The 22,631-nt window shown below is 36.8% G+C and overlaps 1 protein-coding gene across 1 annotated transcript; it reads right to left on the minus strand.

Moving 5' to 3' along the window:
- Window positions 1-576: 576 nt before the first annotated feature.
- Window positions 577-6,893, minus strand: LOC143621795 (MLO protein homolog 1-like). Its single transcript, XM_077093112.1, has 14 exons — window positions 6,699-6,893; window positions 6,417-6,474; window positions 3,854-4,134; window positions 3,656-3,772; window positions 3,022-3,082; window positions 2,847-2,932; window positions 2,563-2,637; window positions 2,256-2,344; window positions 2,102-2,151; window positions 1,915-1,955; window positions 1,641-1,814; window positions 1,439-1,474; window positions 1,153-1,281; window positions 577-1,071 (listed from the first exon to the last, which is right to left on the minus strand). Exons 1-14 carry the CDS (start codon window positions 6,825-6,827, stop codon window positions 709-711), a joined length of 1,689 nt encoding a protein of 562 aa, XP_076949227.1. The 5' UTR covers window positions 6,828-6,893; the 3' UTR covers window positions 577-708.
- Between the last annotated feature and the right edge of the window lie 15,738 nt (window positions 6,894-22,631).

A 22,631-nucleotide genomic window follows, 5' to 3' on the forward strand; every position in this document is an offset into this window, starting at 1 on the left:
GGTGTTAGATAGGATCATAAAACTGATGATTCTCAAAACCTGGTTTCAGACGAATCATATAAGGGCTTTATAGTTAGTTTGTTAAATGGAAAATTTAACTATTTCTGGTTTTGATTTCAGACAGGCCGTATTAGGGTGAAAAAATATTTAGGCGGTTGGTTTTCACCGAATATTTATATGAGTTTTCTGCCCAAAAACTAAGCTTCACACAGATTGTATAATACATTTGACGGTCCGTCTAATGCCCCTATCATATATGGTTTTTGCTTCTTTCTTTCTTAAATCCAATTTGTCAGTGCTTCCTTGGTGATATCCGTTAGTAATCTATCGTAAATGAGATAACCACAGTATTTTTCTAAGTGTGATTTACCTACATATCCTTCGATAATCGGATGCCCGCTGTTGCCCAAGGAATAGGCTATTGATGATACCATTTGTTTAATTAATAGTGAGGTAATTTCAGTCTATGTAATGAAAAGTGTACTACAATCAATAAAAAAAATGGTTTTAAAGTTATGTTGTAACTTGTAACAGTAAGCGATTTCATTGAAGGCTGAAGTCATATATAGGATCTTACATTATTAAGAAAATACAGATCAACTTAAGTAAAAACACATTTACTGTATCATTCATTGTATATTGGTGGAAGTTAAAATCAAGAAATGTAAAGGTTGTTTCATTGTAATATTGTACTTAATAAAACCCTAGCTAAGATTTTGAAAAGGAGAAATCTTTATCTAGATGAGGCTTGTGATGATCTTGAGTAGGATGTGAACCTTCCATATCAGAGAGTTCCGTCTCTGAATTATACGCTCTTGGCGATGGAGGAATTTCGATCTCACTCTCTGCCGTGGATGATCGGTGTCTTTGGCTATGGAGGAGATGAACTGGCGAGGTACTACAGCTTGGCGTGTGTTCGGGGCTCATTAGGCCTGAATTTGAGACATCTTCGGCTCCCTTGCCACCACCAAGTTCTCGCAGCCTCTTCCTTTCTTTCGCAGCCTTTTGCCATTTCTTTAGAGCTTTCAAGGTTTGCTCTTCAAATATGGACCTTTTCATGTGTGTTCCCATCTTCATATTACATTAGATTATGTTTATTAGTTATCAATATATTTTAAATTAATATGATGCATTTGTTTTGATTGTACTTACTTGTGTAACCAGTGCATAAAGAGGAAATGTGATGTAGCTACACATGATATGAACAAGCACCCCTAATCCAACTCGAACACCAATTCCCACCATGCTCTCGTGGTAACACGAGTTTATCCCAAATTCATACTGCAAACAAACAAACAATTCATTTAATTAATTAGTCAAGAGTTATATATAGATCATCGATTGTTAAACTTATAAAAGAGGATAAAGCGATCACCGTCTTATTTCAACTTTTGAGCAAAATGCTGTATAACATTAAAAATAGGGCGGAACTACTTACCACTGTCCACAAGAAAAACGCCATTTGGAACGCATTCTGCAATTTATCAATACAGAATTATTCAAGTAACTCACAAGTAACAAGCTAGGTAATTGTAGCTTATAATAAAACCTAATATATAGTTAGTTTTACAGGAATTTAGTATGCTGCATCCATGAAACTAATATTTAGCTAATATTTGTAGTATTAATAAATTAGTTACCTGGAACAAAGTGAAATGGATTAAGAAAAGGACCAACTGAGGGCTATTGAACCAGAAGAACTTGTTGGTTGGCTCTACAACAGGTGCGCCCCTAACAATTGTTGCCTTATCTTGAATCTGTTGAGCCATTTCCATTATCACTAGTTCAAGTTTTGTGCCCACCAACAAAAGAATCTACAACCATATATCAATTCGTTATGTTAGTTTATATCAATCATCAAACTATACCGAAAATGTTAGGCTAAATAAATAAAGTTCAAAAATGATTTTGTACCACGAGAGGAACAAACGAGAGATAAGTAAGAGCATGCCATCCTGCATCGTTATATATAAAAAATGTATGCATGCATCAGTTTCAGTTACTAGCTACGTACACAGATATTCATCGAGTACGTTTTATATAATTACGTATACTATTATTAATTATTGTGCAGATATGTTGATGGTAGAGAGTTACATACCATGAACATTTAGAAGCAGAAAGATGATTGAGAACATCCAAAGCGGGATACTGTTGAACAAGATCAACAGATATATATGATTTAATCAAAACAACAATATATATCTTCAATCAAAATAAATGACAAAGAAATTAATCATGTATAGGTTAAGTACCTTATACCCAAGACTGCCTTGAAGTCATCTTCCATGGATCTCTTAATGTATTTATGGAAATCAAATTTGCTACTTGGAGCAAAATGTTTCTGTCTTTCAATTCCATTTAGAATGGATTAGCAGCTTGCTAGCTAGGGGCCAATATCAATACTCATTTTTAATTTTCATTTCAAAAATTAAGATAGTTAATTGTGTAATATTTCGATGAAGTTAATTAATTTCGAAGAATAGATCGAGTTTTCCTCAATAGATCGGTTTCTAAAAATTTTACTAAAAAACAAATAGAGCGATGATAGTTGAGACTTACATTTATAAATCCATGGCGAATTGTCAAATAGTCCACCTTTGATATGGATCCGAAAAATTGTCTGAAAAATGCTCCCTGCATTAATATGTATATAAATGTAACGTTAAATAATATTTACATATATTTAATTTGTTACAAATTATTAATTAGACTACTGATTACAGTCAAAACTTTTCTTTTAATTTATCAAGAGACAGGACATCTTTTGTTACATTTATCTATTGTCAACATTTAAAATAAATAAAATGACTTAAAACAATTTTATATATGTGTTGACTGCTTACCACCCATCTAATTCCGGGCTTTGTAGAAAGCCCAGTGTGACGCTTAACGAAGGAGGTTTGATGAGCAAATCGAAATCTTGCAGGATCTAAATGCAAAACAAAATAATTCAAAGATGTAAGTTTTGGATATATTAAAAAAAATATAGAGATCCAATTTTAAATAAAATATAGTTACCGTTTGTGAACTCGTATTCTAAAGAAGTAGTTTCTGCTTCCCAAGTCTTCCATTTCTTCATCTGTTCCATCCAACTATCTTAATTAATATATACTTCAAGAGTTACGTTCAGATAAAACCAATTTGACTTGATCAAATTTATATATATATAACCAAAAAAGGGTCAAACATATGTGTTTTTTTATTTATCAACTTAATTGTAGAATTATTTAATTCGAATTGAAAAGTTTGACTGATTCTTGAAGTTTGAAGATGTTTACATATTAAAACTTCTGTTGATAGTTTTTACTAATTCTACATATTAATATCAAGGGTATATTCTAGTAGCAGAAGTAAAATTTTAAAAATTATTGGTTTGAACGACTGCATGGCTAATATTTGGACAAATGTTGCAATCATGAATGATGAACCTTTGAAAATTATTAGTCTGAACGATCCTTTGGCAAGTATCTAGACAAACCTTGCAATCATAAATGATCAGCCTTTGAAAAATTTGTACAAAACAGTCGTCCGACTTCATTCTGAACGATCACTTAAAACGATGTGGGATTAGATGTCAATGATACCCTTAATACTAATATACAAGTGCATATATAATATATAGAGAGAGACTGAGAGAGTATGAGGTTCTTACTTTGGCGAGACCAAGGCCGATGATAACGACACTGTAAAGGACATGGAAAACGGCAAGAATAAAAATGAATATATGAAGCTGATGAACCGCTGAAGATGATATCATCGGTACCATTCCCTGGACACATATTTCATAAATAATAACATACATATATCTATTTCATAAATATATATATAAAAAACAGCAAATCTTGCATACCTTACGACAACTACTTCCGGTCTCACTGTCAGCTCCCGCTAGCACTCGCCTGAATATCATTTCTTCAGCTAAAGAAAGTAATTTTCGATGTTGTTCTCCATCCTCATCACCAACGCCACCACCACCTTTGTCACCGCCGTCTTTCTTTTTGCCATCACCATTGTAATCTTTCGCCTTACATGGAAGCATTTTGTAACCAACCTTTTCAGGAACACATATTTTTGCAACGTATTTTGTACCCACCGTTAGTAGCAAGGATAGAAACCCTAATAGCATGAGCTCTTGACTCACAAAAAATCACAAGGATTAATATATGGATGATAATTAAACGAGTATGTTGCATATTTAAGTATCACAAGTATTATAACTTGACATAAAGTGACCTTTTTTTTATTAATGCTAGCTATTAGTTATAACTTACCTTCATTTGAAATTTATGTGAAATTCAAAATTTAGTCTGATCATCGATTAGAGATCTATCAATTAAACGGTTGTTTAATAGTCTCTTGATGATTCAATTAATAGACTATTTTTTAATCGATCAGGGGTAAAGAATGTTTGGTTCAATAAGAAACATCTACTAATAGTTAAATTTCAGAGACATGCTAAAATGTTTCAAAGACTGTCTTATAATCAATCAGACCCCCATCTTAATGATTGTAGAATAGACCTAAGGTCAAACCAAAAGTCAAGGTAGACAAGAATGGTTAAGGTTAAACAGATAAATGCAAACACAAAAATGGAAACCATGAACATCTGTATCTAATTTACTATTCGTCATAAAAGTAATGTTAAAAGATTACTTTTTAATATTTTATAACTTGTAATTATATATGGCTGTCTACTTCATGAAATTATAATAATCGGGTGAAAAAGCGAGGTTATATATTTGAAATATTTGACAATGAAACAATGTTAAATTGACAATAACACTAATAATATTGAGAGGTTTACATATATCTTCTCTTTTAACTTTCTTTATTACATATTTTTCCAATGTTAATACCTTAAATTACATATTTTCTCTTTTAGCTTTCATTATCATTTTGCTCCTTCACAATTATGTATAAATGCCCCTATATTTAGTTAAGCTCAAGTGAATTTTAAGTAATTTGACCTTTTGACATTGATACTTTTTTTATAATGTTTTTTTATTGTAATTAATAAAATCAATTTAAATAAATTTATTTCGTAACCTACATATAGAAAAGCAGTTAAAATTTTATATATATTATATAATCATATCAGTGCATTTTATAAATAACTACTACGTAATTATTTGATATAATTTAGGGAGGTGATATATATAAAAATCCCTTTATACAATATTATGTGATATAATTTGTTGATTTCTCATGTTATAAATGTTGAACCTATAAACCATGTAAAATTTTTGTTTCTTTTTTTTTAATTTGCTAGTGATTAAAAAAATCGACCCTAATTAAATTTATTAACTTCGTCTTAATGCCAACTCGGTTTGGGTTTAAATTGGGGATATATATAATTGTTACTATTAAGAAGGGGATATATGTAAATTAGTTTATTAAGGGTAAAATTGCCATTTAGTTAGTTAATTTAAATGAAATTGGGAGATATGTAATATATGTGGTTTAAGGAGGAAAAATATGTAATTTAAGATTTAGCGTTGGGGAAATATGTAATAAGAGAAGTTAGGGAGGGAATATATGTAAAGGGAAAAGTTAAAATACAAAGTAAGACAAAAATGAAAAGTGTGAGAAGGATTTGTGGTCACACAAAAAACCCCTAAAAAAATTCTAAAAAATTAATAAAAAAATCATAACTCAAAATATATATATAAAACAAAAAAGTTTAAAAACCACAAATGTTTTCCTCGTCATTCTCGTTCCAAAAAAAAAATAAAACTTTGAAAAGAGACAATGCAGAGACAAAAGACACAATGACGAAAATGAACAAAAGACACAATTATAACTAAAAAAAGACACAATAAATCATAAAATATAACACAACGCTGAATAAAATATAACACAATGTTGAGTAATATAACACCTATCAAGAAAAAAAGACACAATATTAAGGAAAAAAGACACAATCAATGACGAAAATAAACACAAAACGCAATGATAAACAAAAAGGCACAATGGTCTTTTTCACTTAACATTGTGTCTTTTTCGAGTTTTTTTTTCTTTTTTTAAGAACGAGAAAGACGGTGGAAACATTTTTGTATTTTTACTTTTTTTGTTTTTTATTAAATTTTGAGTTATGATTTTTTATTTATTTATTTTTTTTTAATGGTTTTTTTTTGTGTGGCTATAAATCCTTCTCATCATTCTTATTTTTGTCTCCCTTTGTAGAATAGCTTGACCCATATGTAAATTCCCCTGATATATATAATAGTATAAGTACAAAAGAAACCATTATTCAAGTTGTAACTTATAGTTAAAAAATAATTCAAAGTAAAAAAAAAAAAAGATGTAAGGAATTTTATAAACCATTTGGAAAACAAGAAAATGTTTGTAATTTTAAGTTTTAACATGTCTTTATCTGCTAGCTAGGCTATTTATTTGATTAAATTTAAAGTTACCTGATTTCATTTTCTCCAAGGCTTCAAGCATTGCTTTCTTTTGTTTTTTATGGAACAACTGCACGCATGTAATTAAGATCAAGGGTTTAAATAAAACTATTAATCAAAAAATAGTATTGGTCAATTGTTACATCATGGAGTAGTGGAAAGAAAGAAACATAATTATCTATGCAATGTGTTCCAAGTAAAACTTTTAATGACCTTATACATCATGCAATGTGTTCCTGTATTATGTCTAATCTGAATTGAAACATATGTATTAAAAGTTAAAACTAGCATTACCTTGCCAAGTGAATGAATCCCATATTCAATGATAACGGAGATGATTATGAAAACGGTACAAACCAATGCAACCGCCCACGTTGGCGTTTCTTCCAATGACCTCTCGGATGATGATGATCCTGCCGCCATTCAATTCTAACCAAAACGACTCAAATGACCAGCAAGACTTCTTTGGTTTTTCCTGGTTGGGTTGAAGGAACAAGAATATAGCATGAAGTAAACAAGAACTAGTGTATATATGGGAGAGAAAAGCAAAGTAAATCAGAAATAAATAATAGACACAAAGCGTGTTAATTGATGGATTATTATATAGTTATATATTGAAAGAGTCAAAATTGTCACTTTACTATAATCGTTGGATGGTTATGTTTTGTTTTGTTGGGACTGTTACAATCCTAATTATTTCAAAAATTGTTCTATGAACTAGCCTCCTCACAAAATCACTTGATTAATTAAATAAATTACATATATAATAAAAGATATTGCTAAGTCAAAGAAGTTTTTGGTTGATAAATAAAAAATTACTTGTTTTCAAGCACTAAATATGAATATAATACCTGAAGATGAAGACCAACTTTATATCACCCCTTAATTTGAATTAACAAATGCGATGTGTATGCCGTGTGTCTGGGAGGAACTTAAAACTTAAAAAACGGGATTTCGGTTTCTTCACCCCATTTAATGCACGAAATACTCTTGAATAATTAAAAGAATATAGCCCATTCAAACGTAGACTTACGTCAATTAAAAGGTCAGACACTCGAGAATCTTACATGTTCTTTAATACAATGCTATTCAAGTTTTGGGTTACAAAATGTACTCATCTGCTAGAACGTTTGATGATGATTTCTTATGAAATTGCTAGAATATTTAGTGGTTTACTAATGGCCTGTTTGGTTCACTGGAATTCAAGGGATTTCTTTGGAATTGGAATTTGAATTCCATCCCCTAGTGTGTTTGGTTGGTTAACAAAAGGATTTGGAATTGGAATTCATTCAAATAAAATCACACAAATGAATGAATTCAGATTACTTCACTACTTGGAAGGATTTCATGGGATTGTGTGTGAATACCATAAATAACCCTCTGCCTCTACCAACAGATCCAAACCGTCGCCGCTAATCAACACTGCCACCCACCGCCAACCAACGCAGTAGCCGAGTCACCCGCCACCGCCGTTGTTGCAGCCACTCCCGCCACCAAGCAACACCGGACGCCGATAACAACCGAGCAACTCCGTCACCGCCGTTGTCGCAACCACTCTAGCCACTCCTGCCGTTGAAGTGAGAGACGAGTAGGTGTTGTGGCTGCCAGCGCCGGAGATGGTGGTTGGCTGCTTTAGAGATGAAGAAGGAAGGTTACTTGGTTGAGTGGTTGAGGATATAGCAGACCCATTTGTTTCTTTGACTCATGTTTTGATGTAAGGGCAAATGTATCTTTTTGAGCTATTTTCCAATTTCAATTCCGTTAACAAAGTTATAACCAAACACATCAAAGGATTTGCAAAAGGGATTTAAATTCCAATTCAAATTCTAATTCCAATTCAAAATCAATCCGTGAACCAAACGCCCCCTAAGTGTTTCCGTTTAAAGCTTACAAACTAAACTCTACACATAATTACAGTGATTGAAATGAAAGGGGTTGACCCTAAATTATTCGGTTTGACCTGGAAAAACCCATTACCCAAACAAAACACGAATTGCGTGTCTAGCAAGGTATATCGTTAAGTTGCCCTAGTGAAGATCAAGATTCAAGGATGGGTGTTCTTACAAAATTCAACAAAAGTTCCAAAACTCTAAGCACTAATTGAAAGTCAATCTATCATGATCAATTTACGCATGTTTAGTTAAAAGCAAAAGTAGATTAAAATAATAATTCGGGAGATTATAAGAAGTCAAATTGGACTTCCATATAAAATACTTGGGTCCGAGAGTTGGTTCAAAGTTTCAAACAATATGTATTCATTTTCTAAAACATTTGACCCATTAAAACTTACATGCCCCTTATATACACATGTTCGGGGTTATTTTATAATGAAGGATAAGAATGAGAAGGATTTGTAGAAAAAAAACCTTTAAAAAAATAATGAAAAATTAATAATTAAAATCATAACTCAAAATTTAATAAAAAAGTTAAAAATGTAAAGACAAAAAATGTTTTCACTGTCTTCCTTATTAAAAAAAAAACTTAGAAAAGACACAATGTTGAGGAAAAAAGATCATTGTTTTTTTTGTTTATCATTGTGTTTTTTTGTTTATTTCCGTAATTGATTGTGTCTTTTTTCCTTGACATTGTATCTTTTTTTCTTGATATTGTGTTATATTACTTAGCATTGAATTATATTTTGTTGGACATTGTGTTATATTTTGCGACATATTGTATCTTTTTTATTTATCACTGTGTTGCTTGTTCATTTTCGGCTTTGTGTATTTTTTCTTGGCATTGTGTCTTTTCAGCGTTTTTTTTTGTACGGGAATGACAGGGGACACATTTTGGTTTTTAAAATTTTCTGTTTTTTATTTATATTTTGAGTTATTATTTTTTTTGAATATTTTTAAAGGTTTTTTGTGTAACCAGAAATTTTTCTCTAATTTCTACATTTACATTTTAACTTTTCCCCGTATACACAACCCAAAAGAGGCCCTAAGTTCACTTGACCATTAGCTAACTAACAAGCCTAATCAAACTTTATTATTATTATTATTATTATTATTATTATTATTATTATTATTATTATTATTATTATTATATAGTAGAACAATATATAATCTAGCCGGCCATATATAATATATTTGTCTCACCTAGACGGTAGACACTATGCTTGTATTAACCAATGTACGCGATTAGCACAAGACACAAATAGGCATTTTCTTTGTGATTATTTTTCTTTCTTGTTATGAAATATTGGGTCTATGGATTCTCATAAGAAGTAAATAAATATTTCTTTTTTAAATGGTACAGACTTTAAGTTAAATAACACACGTCTATAAACAATTTACACCTTAAAATATGCATTTATTGCATTCCCCACCCTTGCAATTGCAATTACAATATTCAATATTCTTTCGGTTTGTTTTGGTACCTTTAGTTCAATTATCTTTATCTTTTCATAAGTGTCTATATCATATGGTAATTTTTTAAGTTGGTTTGTCTATTTAGATTAATCAAAGGGAAAAAATCACAGGGTAAAAAAGTTTTAAGTCAAGTCAAGGAAGTTTAAAAAAACAAAAACCATGAACTTGGCTGCACTGGTATTACTGTAAAACGATATGAAATTGCATCTCCTTGAACCACTGAACATGGAATGATATGTTATCCCTTGAAAGGAAAATGCAAATTAAAATACACTGATGCTAGAATTTTATCGTATCTTGTGAAATTTCAGACACCTTTTAATAACCTTTTGTGTAATAACTAAAACTATGTCCACTAGAGGTGCACAAACCGGTTTAAAACTCAAAACCGGTTTGCGTTAAAACCGGTTCGGTTTGTTCAATAAAAGTCAAAACCAGTTTATGATCGGTTTCGGTTCGGGTTGAAACCGGTTTCCTACCATAGTACGATCGGTTTTGGTTCGGGTTTTGACCCGTTTTGGCCGGTTTCAGTTTGGTTAACCGGTTTGGAACCGGTTTTGGTGGAGAAAATCAAACCGGTTCCGAACCTACAGTTTCAATCGGTTCCAAATCGGTTTCTACATAATCGGTTTTAAAACGGTTTGGTTTCGGTTTAGTTTTCGGGTCGGTTCGGTTAACCGATTTATTTGTCTATCTCTAATGTCCACCATACATTGCTAGTAGTAAATATACTATAAGCGAACAAAATGACACAATCATATCGTCGAGAGGGATGCAAGTGAAGAACGCATCGTGTAGCGAAATAAGAAACACATAGACTCGAGCAACGAAAATCTTGAAACATGGATACAAGTCGATCCCATGTATAGACCACAGGGACGTAAATGGAACTTTACTCAAAACATAAAAATTAACCCATTTTGAGCGACCCGATTATACGAAACGGATCACAAAAGAAACCTAAAACAAGAAAGAGGAGTCACAGTGAGTGTTGTTCGCCCTTTGTTGCTATTTTCAATTTCAAGCCATGCCTGCTGCTGCACTATCTAATTCATGGGTTCTCTTACCCAACAACCCATCACTGTCCCCTCGCTCGTGACAGTGGGAGGATAACGAGTCGGAGCTCTTGCAGGGCCATATAACCTCCTGGATAGTCTCAATCGAACCTCTTGTAATTCAAGCTGCCACCGGGCTTGGTTGCGCTTGCCTGTAACTCAAGTGAGGGTATTAAGTTGGTTGGTTGATGAACAGTCTCAGGTTGGTTGGTCTTGTCAGCGCGTTAGCTGGCATGCCCGTTCCCAGTTGCAAGTTTGGTCATGTGCCTTGAGCGAAGGCTCGGATCCTACATTGATGATCAATCCAAGTAGGCGTTTATTGTATCTGCTACAAAATAAAATGGTTTTTATTATACAATCCTATGACCATAATCATTTTTTTATAATGTCTTGCACAGATAAGTTCTACCACACAAAACCATAGATTCAGGATTGGTCCGGCCGCAACGTGTGGGTTCCCATCAGCGTACCAGACATCTTGATCTTGAGATTGGATGTTGATAACATACATCTTCATAATGACATCACCATACGACTTGGATAAATGTTTAATACTTTCATCATAAATATGACAACTTTTACCCAATCGAAGAATCTTTCTCAACTTTCTGCCTTTTCTTATCTCTATCTCTCGGTAGAGGTGCACAAACCGGTTTTTTTTAAAAAACCGGTTCGGTTATTAACCGGACCGGTTTTTTTTGGCCCGGAAAAAAACCGGTTCGGTTAATAACCGGTTTTTTTCTGTCAAAACCCTAACCGGTCTAACCGGTTAGGACCGGTTTAGAAACCGGTTAGAACCGGTTAATAAACCGGTTTTTTTATTAACCGGTTTTTAGGTTAACCGGTTTTGTTTTTTTTTTTTTTTTTTTTAAATTTCGCGGTTTCAAATACGAATATTTGTTTTTTATATTTTGTACTTAATGAAGACCATTATTTTTTCACAGTATAAACAAACCGGTAACTAAAAGGCAAACCGGTAACTACAAGGCAAAACGGACTGACCGAAGCCATTCTTTGCTTTCGTTGTTAGGGTTCTTTGGTTGGAAGATGAGTATGAGTGTGTGTTGGTGAATGTGTTTTCAACAAACCAAAGATTAAAAACACATAACTTTCATTTATAGTTTTTACATTAAAAATACAAACATTAAATCGTTATCGCATATTCGTAACTCAAAAATACAAACATTAAATCATTAACAGTGAAGAAATCTCTGCCAATAACTGTTGTTCATGATTTAACTCAAAAATACAAACATTAAATCGTGAACTAGCAGATGCTCCTGTTGTTCCCAATCGCAGTTTGTTCATGATTTGCCTCCATGTTTGCTGTTTCTTTAACTAAATTAGAAAAATCCAAATCAACAAGTAAATAAGAGCACATATTAGGAAAAAAAATGCTTAGACACGATTACATGAACAACTTGCTGTTTCTTACTCATGATTTGCCTCCATGTTTGCTGTTTCTTTAACTAATTTTCTTCGCTACCCGATCCCGAGCTATTTCTTAGGTAATCGTCGTACGCGGCTTCTTCATCGGTCATTGGTTGAGTGTGTCCTTCATTGACCTCGTCTTCATACAAGCCCGCTTCATACTCCATTTCCCCCTCGAGTGAGCGTTGATGTTGTGCCTTATCTAAAGAGTCCAAGTAATCCTTGTAGCAAATCGACATCTCTATAGCTGGTGCAGTGAGTCGAGTCCTCCTAATCGATATAACCCTGCCAGAAACAGAAAAAGCAGACTCCGAAGCTACCGTGGAAGCTTGGACCGTTAGTAAATCTTTGGCCATGGCGGCGGGGATCGGAAACTCATCCTCCTTACCTCTCCACCAAGCCAGCAAATCAAGACTTCTAAATTCATCCGGAGTCATGTGTTTCACAAAGTTGGTACCACCATACCTTCCAAGTTCACTGCTTGGGGTGTTTACCTTTTGACGTTTACCGGCGTCTTCCCAAATCATGTAGTACATCCCCATTTCAAGGTCGGTTTGGGATTGGGATTGGGCAACAGCTCTTAACGAGTCATGAATTTGGGAAGACGACCCGTATTTTGTAAGGTAGACATCATACATGTTTGACAAGGTGGTGTTGAAAGCATTCTTTAAAGTTTGGCTATAATAGGGGTTTTGATCGTCGTTTAACCCTAGCTCATCACAAATTTTTTCTATTAAAGCTTCAACACCACCAACATTGATGCAAGGGTTTAACGCAGCAGCACATGTCAAAACAGCGGGTAGTTCTTGAAAATATTTTCTAAATTTTTCTTTCATTTTTACACCCATATCAAAATAAGGTGCACCCCTACAATGAAGTTCACTCAACTTTGTGCACATGACAGCAATTTTTGGTAAAGCAATGGGGCTTGTTGGATAGTAAACCCCGGATAAACTAGTTGTGCAAGATTTAAAAATTTGAAAGACCTCCGTAACGATCTCAATCAATAACCAGTTTCTAGGATCGTACGGTGCACATTTACCCCTACTTGACAAAATTTGATGAAACGCAATTAATGATTCTTTTTGTTGGATGGCTTTCTCAAACATATTACAAGTCGAGTTCCATCTTGTTGGACAATCCCAATTTGGCCCCAACCATTGACAATTAGCTTCTACACAAAATTTTTTGTATCTTGAAAATGTTTTATTGTTGCTAAAAACATCTCGTAACATTCTTTTAAAATTGTTTCTTTGCGTTTCGATCACGTTTAACCCATCTTGCACGGCCAAGTTGATAATATGTGCAATGCATCGGCTATGAAAAAACGCTCCATCACAAATAGGTTTATACTTTAATTTTAAATGGCCAACCGCGGCCGTATTGTTTGACGCGTTATCAAACGAAATTGAAAAGATTTTATATTCAATCTTGTATTGTCGAATGACTTTATCCAAGATTTGAAAAATATTTGTACCCGTGTGCGGGTAATCAAACAATTGAAACGCAACGGTTCGTTTCATCATTTGCCACGACTCGGGGTCAACCCAATGAGCCGTCACACAAATGTATGAGTCGGGCGAACCATGAGGTACCGACCACACATCCGTTGTTAAGTTTAAACCAGTTTGTAAGTTTGAAAAGTATGAAATTAGTTCGGATTTAGCGTTTTTCCATGCTTTAAGACAATCTCTTCTAAGGGTCGAACGACTTACGTGTTGGTAGCGTGGTTGAACATAGTTTTGCATCATCTCCGTGAATTGAGGGTTGTCGAAGTGGTTGAAAGGAAGTGTTTGTTGAATCACAAAGTATGAAAACTGTTGACGTACCGCTTCAACGTCGTACGTAAACACCGCTCCTTGATTCGTCATCTCCGGCTGCGAACTACTTCCCGATTCGTCCTTCAAGGCCTTGCAAAAGGGCCTTTGTACATGCGCTTTTAAAGTGGAGTTTGCATCTTTGCCATAAAACTTCAAACAATGTTTGCATCGAGCTTTTTGGCTACCGTTAGACATTTCGCATAGGTCGAAATGTTGCCAAACATCATGGTTTCGTTTCGTGGGGATGACCCGAACGACCGTTTCTCCCGTGTTCGAGGCACCCATGTTGACGGATGAAGCAGCACTTTGGGAGGCCATGATAATCGACTACGAAATAAGAGTGGTATACTCGAGTATGAAATAAACGACTACGAAATAAGAGCGTATGGAGTGGTAATGTGGTATAATTGAGCGTGAGATAACAAAAAAATCGCGTATGAAATAAACGTTTAGACCATTTGGAGTTGTATAATCGAGTGTGATCTAACCAATACCCAACCTAAACTATATATAGATGTTTGTGGGGGTAAAATGGTAAAAAAAAAAAAAAAAACGGTCAAAAAAAAAAACGGGCATATAGCCGTTTAACAACGTTCAAAAACCGGTTTTTAACCGGTTAACCGGTTATGGAGAAACCGGTTAACCGGTTTTTCCACAACGGTCAAAAACCGGTTTTTTTATTAACCGGTTAACCGGTTTTTCCATAACCGGTTAATAAAAAAAACCGGTTTTTCCATTAACCGGTTCGTTAACCGGTTTTGGATCTAGAACTTGTAACCGAAAGACAAACCAGCGGTTTGTAAACCGGTCAAACCGGTTTTTAAAAAACCGGTTTTCGTAAAAACCGGTTTCCGGTTTAAACCGGTAAACCGGTTCCCCAACCGGTTTTTTTGACCATCTCTATCTCTCGGGTCCTTCTTCTCATCAATAATCGATATGAGCGTCTGAAGTCTCCTCGACCGCGACTGGTGCAAGTAGTTAAGAAGTTGTCTGACTTTCGTGGTCATATAAGTCATTTGGTGATTCCAGATGCACGAGCTAAGTCATTTGGTCATATAAGTCATAAATGTTTAATACTTTCATCATAAATATGTACAACTTTTACCCAATCGAAGAATCTTTCTCAACTTTCTGCCTTTTCTTATCTCTATCTCTCGGGTCCTTCTTCTCATCAATAATCGATATGAGCTTCTGAAGTCTCCTCGACCGCGACTGGTGCAAGTAGTTAAGAAGTTGTCTGACTTTCGTGGTCATATAAGTCATTTGGTGATTCCAGATGCACGAGCTAAAAGGAGATTATTTATCATCTCAAATATCAAAAATTTTATCATTAATACTTAAACTGCCTTTTATGATTAATGTAGCATCAATATATATCCAGTAATGTTTCATTGACCACGAAAGTCAAAACACCAAGAACAAACAAAGTGACAAGACGAACTTACAAATCCCCATCCACTCTTTGTGAACTCGCGCCCAACAACCCGAAACTTGCACTGGTTGGACAAGAGAAGCTCAATGTGTGGGCGCTCGTCAACAAGAAGCTAACAATTGCACTCGTGAAAATACCAAATGGACATTAATATAATTATATAAAGTGAATAACTATAGATGATTGTCCATCTACTTTATGCAACAAAACAGTAATCACTTTAGTAAATATACAAGAAGGCAAGAAGCTAAATAAACTCACCGATTAAAATAGAAAAATAAAAAATCAAAAGCGCAAATTGATAGCCACAAAGGTTATTACTTATCAGTGTTTTCTCTCATTATTTGTCCCACATCAGAAGCTTAAAAAATTTATATTCACTTTATAAGACACGATCTAACAATAGCTGCCGTTGGGCTTGGTTGCACTTGCCCGTAACTCAATTGAGAGTATTAAGATGGTTGGCCGATGAACAGCCTCAGGTTGGTTGGTCATGGTCCTGTCGATGCGTTAGCTGGCTTGCCTCTTCCTAGAGTAGGCACCGCGAAAGGCCGGTTTCACAGCGCATCGAAAACCCATCGCTCGTGACAGTGGGAGGATAAGGATTATAACAATTCAAAAACATATAATATCGGCAGAGCAAGTAACGCTTTGATTTGATAGTTACATCCTAGTCTTAACAGACTACGTTGATGATAAATCCAACTAGGTGTTTATCTTTTTTGTAAAGATCATTTCCACCATACAAAACTAGAGATTATATTAAGTGTGTACCAATGGTGAAATAAAAACAGTGTGCGGTTTCTAATTACTTGCTATATTTAATGTCGAATAAATGAATTTATTTTATAAATTGATGAATATGATAGCATGCATCTTAATTTTTTTTTTTTTTTTTTTGAAAATTGACTTTCATTAAAAACAGACACAACCAACGACTATCACCAAGACGGAGAAAGACGCTGAAAACCAAAAACCAAAACCAACGATCACGTTACATCAAATAAACACCAACTTTTCCAATCCACTACCCCTATCTTAGATCTATTTTTGTACCAAAGAAAACCCAAAGATTTTATGTCCGCAACCATTTCTGCCACCTTAGTGTTCTTGCCCGAAAAAATCTTTTCATTCCTAGCCCGCCAAATCCTCCAACAAGTAATGATGACAATTCCATGAATAATCAATCTTTTATTCCCCGTCGCACCACAAACCTTATGCACTGCCACCAAATCATTGACATGAAAAACAAAAGATCTAGGGATGTTGCACCATGAACCAATCGCATTCCAAACGGCCATAGAAATGAAACACCCGGTTAACAAGTGCTCGAGCGATTCCTCATTACTTTCACATAAAGCGCAACTATGATCATCACAATACAAATGACGTCTAGCTAAAGCCTGCTTGGTTGGAAGGCTATCCAGAACGGCCCTCCACATAAAAATATTACATTTTTTCGGGACCCAATTGCTCCATTGGAAACTGGAACTCCCAGCATCCTCAACGGACCGCACCATCCATCTTTTAATCGCCGAAACCTCGAACTCTTTGCAGCTACCAACCGCCCAAGACCATGAATCTTCACGGTCAACCATCACCACCTCTTGAAGGAGATCTTCCATCTCCTGCTTCTCGAACACCTCCTGTTGGGAGCAAGGAGCTCTAAGCCAATCCCACACAATGCGACTAGAAGATCCAGTGACCACCAACCGATCAGCTAACAAGACATTTTTATGTTTTTCTACCGCATATAAGGACGGATACTTGTCCATAACCGGCGCCGAACCCAACCACAAATCCGTCCAAAACCGAACTTGGCGACCATTCCCAACTGTGGCCCGGATCACTCTATTAAAACCCACACCATCAACCTTAAATTTGTTCCAGAACATAACACAATTCTTCCAAACCCCGGGAACTCCATTATTAACCGGAGCAAGCCCCCAACAGCGCGAGGACCCGTGAATAGACAACACTACTCTTCTCCACATCGCGTGCTGATCATTTAGAAATCTCCCAAGCCATTTAGTAATCAGCGCTTGATTATTAACCTCTAAACGAGCGATACCTAAACCCCCTTCTTTTATAGGTTTGGTGACTACCTCCCAAGCCACCCATGACATCTTCCTCACTTCATCCGAACCACCCCATAAGAACCTTCTCATCAAAGCTTCTAAATCATTGGTAACCTTCTTGGGTGCCTTAAAAAGCGAAAAATAATAAGTGGGAAGACTATCCAGCACCGATTTAATAAGGGTTAACCGACCAGCCATAGATAACGAATTAACTTTCCATTTAGATAGCCTCTTCTTGAACTTGGACACAACCGGTTCCCAATTAACCACCCTATTCATGTTAGCGCCAACCATAATCCCTAGATAAGAAAACGGGATTCTACCCGGCTTACAACCCATGAAACCGGCTTGGATATCGATCTCACCATCTTCTACACCTACTCCAAATAACACTGATTTATGGAGATTAATCTTTAGCCCCGAACACAAGTAAAATATGCGAAGAATACGTTTCAAGTTATCAAAATTAAAAGAAGACCACTCTCCCATAATCATAGCATCATCCGCATAAAAAAGATGGGATAAAGTAGGACCTTCATTAGGAAGAGTAATACCATGAAACGCACCTATATCACAGGCTTGTTTCAACATACCTGAAAAAGCCTCCATCAGAATAATAAAAAGAAAAGGCGATAGCGGGTCACCTTGACGAATGCCTTTATGACATCCAAATTCGAATGTAGGAGACCCATTAACAAGAACAGACGATCTGCTCGCCAACAAGATACCACTAATCCAATCGCACCAAACCGAAGGAAAACCCATCTGAGAAAGAACCGACAACAAGAACTCCCAATTCACATTATCAAAGGCTTTATCGAAGTCAATCTTGAACATAAAAATTCTTCTTTCCCTCTTCTTAGCCCAAGCAATAACCTCATTAGCCACCAAAGGGCCATCAAGAATATATCTCCCGGATAAGAAAGCCGACTGATGTTCTGAGACAATCATATTCATAACCGTTTTGAGTCGATTCACTAACACCTTCGACACAGTCTTTAAAATACAACCAATGAGACTTATCGGTCTAAAATCCCCCAAAGAAGACGGATTGTTTACCTTAGGAATTAAGGTGATAAAAGACGAACCAACCCCCGAGCAAAAACTTTTAACCTTATGAAAATGATCAAGAATATCCACAAAATCCTTCTCGAACAACTCCCAATAAAACCGAATGAACCTAAAATTAAAACCATCCGGCCCAGGAGCTTTGTCACCACCGCAATCAAAAACCGCCTTCTTGATCTCATGCACGGAAAAATCACTGATCAAAAAATCCGCCTCCACCGAAGACAAGACCGAAAACCCATATCCAATCAACCGAGGCCGATGTGTAATAGATTCTTTAAACTTACCAGCAAAGAATCGCAAAACTTCCTTTTTAATGAGAACCGGGTTTGTTTCCCACGCCCCATTCACTTCCAAACCCGGAAAATAATTTGAAGCTTTACGTTTATTAATAAAACCGTGAAAAAATCGAGAATTTTCGTCTCCATGAATCGCCCAATTACACCGAGCCTTTTGCTTCAAATCCCGGTAATAATGATTATCCAACTCGCCTAGCCGTCTTTTAATTTCGCTTAAAGACCATGTCTCTTCTTCCAACAAATCCCGGACCTCCAAGGTTTGGTCCAAGTCACGCAACTCTTGCTCCAATAAAACCCTTTCCTCCTTTTCTTTGGCTTTACAATCGATCGCCCATCTAGTGATAGCAGCACGCAAAGCTTTAAATTTATACAGCAATCTCGCGTCCGGAGAACCATGAAACGAGCCATCAACAAGCGTCTTCTTAACCAACGTCCCAAAATCCTCTCTACCAAGCCATGAATTGAAAAACCTAAACGGTTTGGGACCATAGTTCTTGGAAGAACCAATTTTCAAAACCAACGGACTATGATCCGGCTTATTCCTTTCGAGAGCAATATACTCCGCACACGGCCATTCCATAAAGAAATCCCAATTAACGAAGATTCTGTCAATACGGCTTAATTTATTTCCTGCGACAAAAGTAAAACGCCTCCCTTTCAAGGAGTACTCGTGAAGATTCGAATCATCAATGAAGTCGTTAAACTCATTGGCCTCACCCACATTAAACAAAGAATTCCGCCTATCCTCAGCACACCGAACCGAGTTAAAATCTCCTGCCACAATCCACCTCCCATTACCCTCCTCGATCAAATCACGAATTTCCCCCCAAAGAGCTCGTTTAGTAACTAGATTTTGAGAAGAATAAACATTGAGAATATGATACGAGCTCCTCTTTCCTTTCACAGTGCCCGAAACTAGAAGCCAATTATTATTCTTGACCACCCTTTCCATACGAAAGACTTGAGAATCCCAGATCGATAATAACCCACCCGACCTTCCAGATGAAGGAACCCAATCAAAAGAATACTCACCATAACCCCAAAACCGTCCCACATCCACAGAATCCAAGGAAACAAATTGCGACTCTTGTAAGACAATAAAACTAACCTCGTGATGGACTCGAAGACCTCGAATCCAATCGGCTTTGCTAGAACTCCCTAACCCACGAATGTTCAGAGAAAAAACATTCATTGAACACCTTCTTGATAGCCTTCGGAAACAAGAACCTCTTTAACATTAGAAACAAAATCTTGCAAATTCTCAACGCCTAACGCCTTACTCAGCTCAATGGTCTTCTCCAACTCCACCTCAATCGGACCTTGGTGTTGCACCGGATCTATACCTCTACCATTCATCGAGGCCTCCGCAGTCTCTCCCTCGATGTCTCGAACCACCTCCGTATTAGTAGACATCCCTTTGTTAAGATCCGGTGTTAAGAACACTCCTTCAACACCTGTCTCGTTACCCCTAGTAACATCCGAAGGCACGTGCATAATACCGATAAACCTATCAAGATCAAACATATCTTTATCCTCCCTTGGTCTCTTCTTAGGACGCTCCCTAGAACCACTACCCCCACTCCGATTAGAAAATAAAGATTTCCGTCTGAACTTCTTATGTCCCTTGCCTTTCAACACAGAAACATTAGTACTATCAACGTTACCATTCTCAACCGCCTCCTCATTAGAAAGATCATAAGAGTTCGAAAATTCACCGACCATCACGTTAGAATTATCGTTCACACAACCATCCAACCCATTAACAGCATGTTCCCTGACAGAAAACTCATTAGCTTGAGAACATTCGCCCTCTTCACGATGCACATTATGGGACTCATCCTGCACGATATTATCATCACACTTATCCTCCTCCGGTAAAACGGAACCATCATCCTCTTCATACTCTACTACACATTCCGGTATCCATTCCCCTACATCTTCATCCACCCACACTTTAAAAATTTTTCCCCTCCAATTAATGTCCACCCGATCCACAATCCGTTTGCACTCTTTACTCAACACACCGATGAGAGTATACGATAAGTTGTTTTCATCACCTGATAAGGAAGCCGATTGAACCACCTTGCCAAATCTGCTTCCAATCAAATCGAATACCTCGTCTAACACCAACTGAGCCGGAACCCCATGAACTTGGAGCCAGGCTATCCGACCCTCCTCCACTCCATTTCTATCAGACCAAGGTTCTAAAAACTCAAACCAGTCTGACCATTTGTCTTTGTTATTCAGGAAGGCATCCCTATCCCCACTAACGTAGAATACCAACACCACTGAAAGCCCTCCCAGATACTTAATCTCTAATGATCTCCAACCATGCTTCCGAACCAACTTTTTCAGAGACGTTAACGTGTGAAGATTCACCACCCTCCCCGTAAGAGCACATCCCTTCCAATGAGAAAACCGTTCCACCGAATCATCCACCTTAATCTCATCTACTTTGTTCCGATTTAACAAGGAATCAACAAAGGAACGCCCATTACCAACTGATGCATAGGGAACCCCATTCCTATCGGATCCTTCGGAACTAGGTTTTGTTTGACCACTAGGTTTTGCATGACTATAAACAGGAACCGAAGCCGTCTTCCTCCTATTACCAGAATCGGGTCTATGTAGATTCCCACCATCCACAAACCGAGCAATCGCAATAAACAACTTATACGAACCGATCCATACGTCTGATAACTCATCTCCCAACCGATTGACATCTTTCACCTCGGAAAACGATACAAAAGCAAACCTCTTGCCCCATTTATCCAGCTTCCTAGCTATATAGGAACCTTCGTAACGACCAAAACTACCCATAACATCTTTTAAGTCTTGCGAAGAACACTTTGGGGGAAGATTTGAGACAAAAAACTTCGATAAAACCTTGTTATTACCTTGAGCCTGATGACCATTCCGTTTCCCTTTCCGATTACGTGGATGTTCCCATTCTTCTGAATCCATGCCGCCGAGGATCGTGGTCAAAGCAGCAGGGTTGGAGGCTGGGCGGTTTTCCCGGTGAGATGTGGTGGTGGCTGAGGTGAGGCGGAGAGCCGGTTTTCCGGCTGGGTCGGGACGGCGACTGTGGAGGGTGGTGGCTGACTGTGGAGGGTGGTGGCTGAGTGGCTGGGTCGGGGCGGCAACTGTGGAGGGAGGTGGCTGAGGTGGGAGTTCCCGGAGAGATGTGGTGGTGGCTGAGTGGCGGAGAGCCGGTTTTCCGGCTGGGACGGTGGCGGCGACTGTAATCGGTGAGAGAAGAGGGTTTTCCGGTGAGTTGTGGTGGCTGAAGGAAGAGTGGCGGCGGTGTGGTGGAAGAGGGTTTTCCGGTGTGTTGGCAGAGGTGTGGTGGAAGAGAGATGTGGTGGCTGAGGTGAGATGTGGTGGCTGAGGTGAGGTGGAGGGGAGGATTTTCCGGTGAGAGGGAATAGTGGCGGCGGCGGCGGTCGGGGGTAGGGTTACGGGAGGGAGTCGGGGGTAGGGTTACGGGAGGGAGGGAGAAAGTTTTTTACTCGGTGTTTGTTTTAGTTGGAATTAAATAGCATGCATCTTAATAAGGCCATCTCCATATATATGAGTTGGATAATACTTTCATCATAAATATGTACAACTTTTACTCAATACCATTCTAAATTTGGATTGCCTCTAAAATTTAGTTACAAGTTTAAATAGCATTATT

This window comes from Bidens hawaiensis, unplaced genomic scaffold (genome assembly GCF_021521415.1).
Source record: "Bidens hawaiensis isolate Kalapana, Puna unplaced genomic scaffold, B.hawaiensis_p1.1 tig00002977_1, whole genome shotgun sequence".
Classification (NCBI taxonomy): domain Eukaryota; kingdom Viridiplantae; phylum Streptophyta; class Magnoliopsida; order Asterales; family Asteraceae; genus Bidens; species Bidens hawaiensis.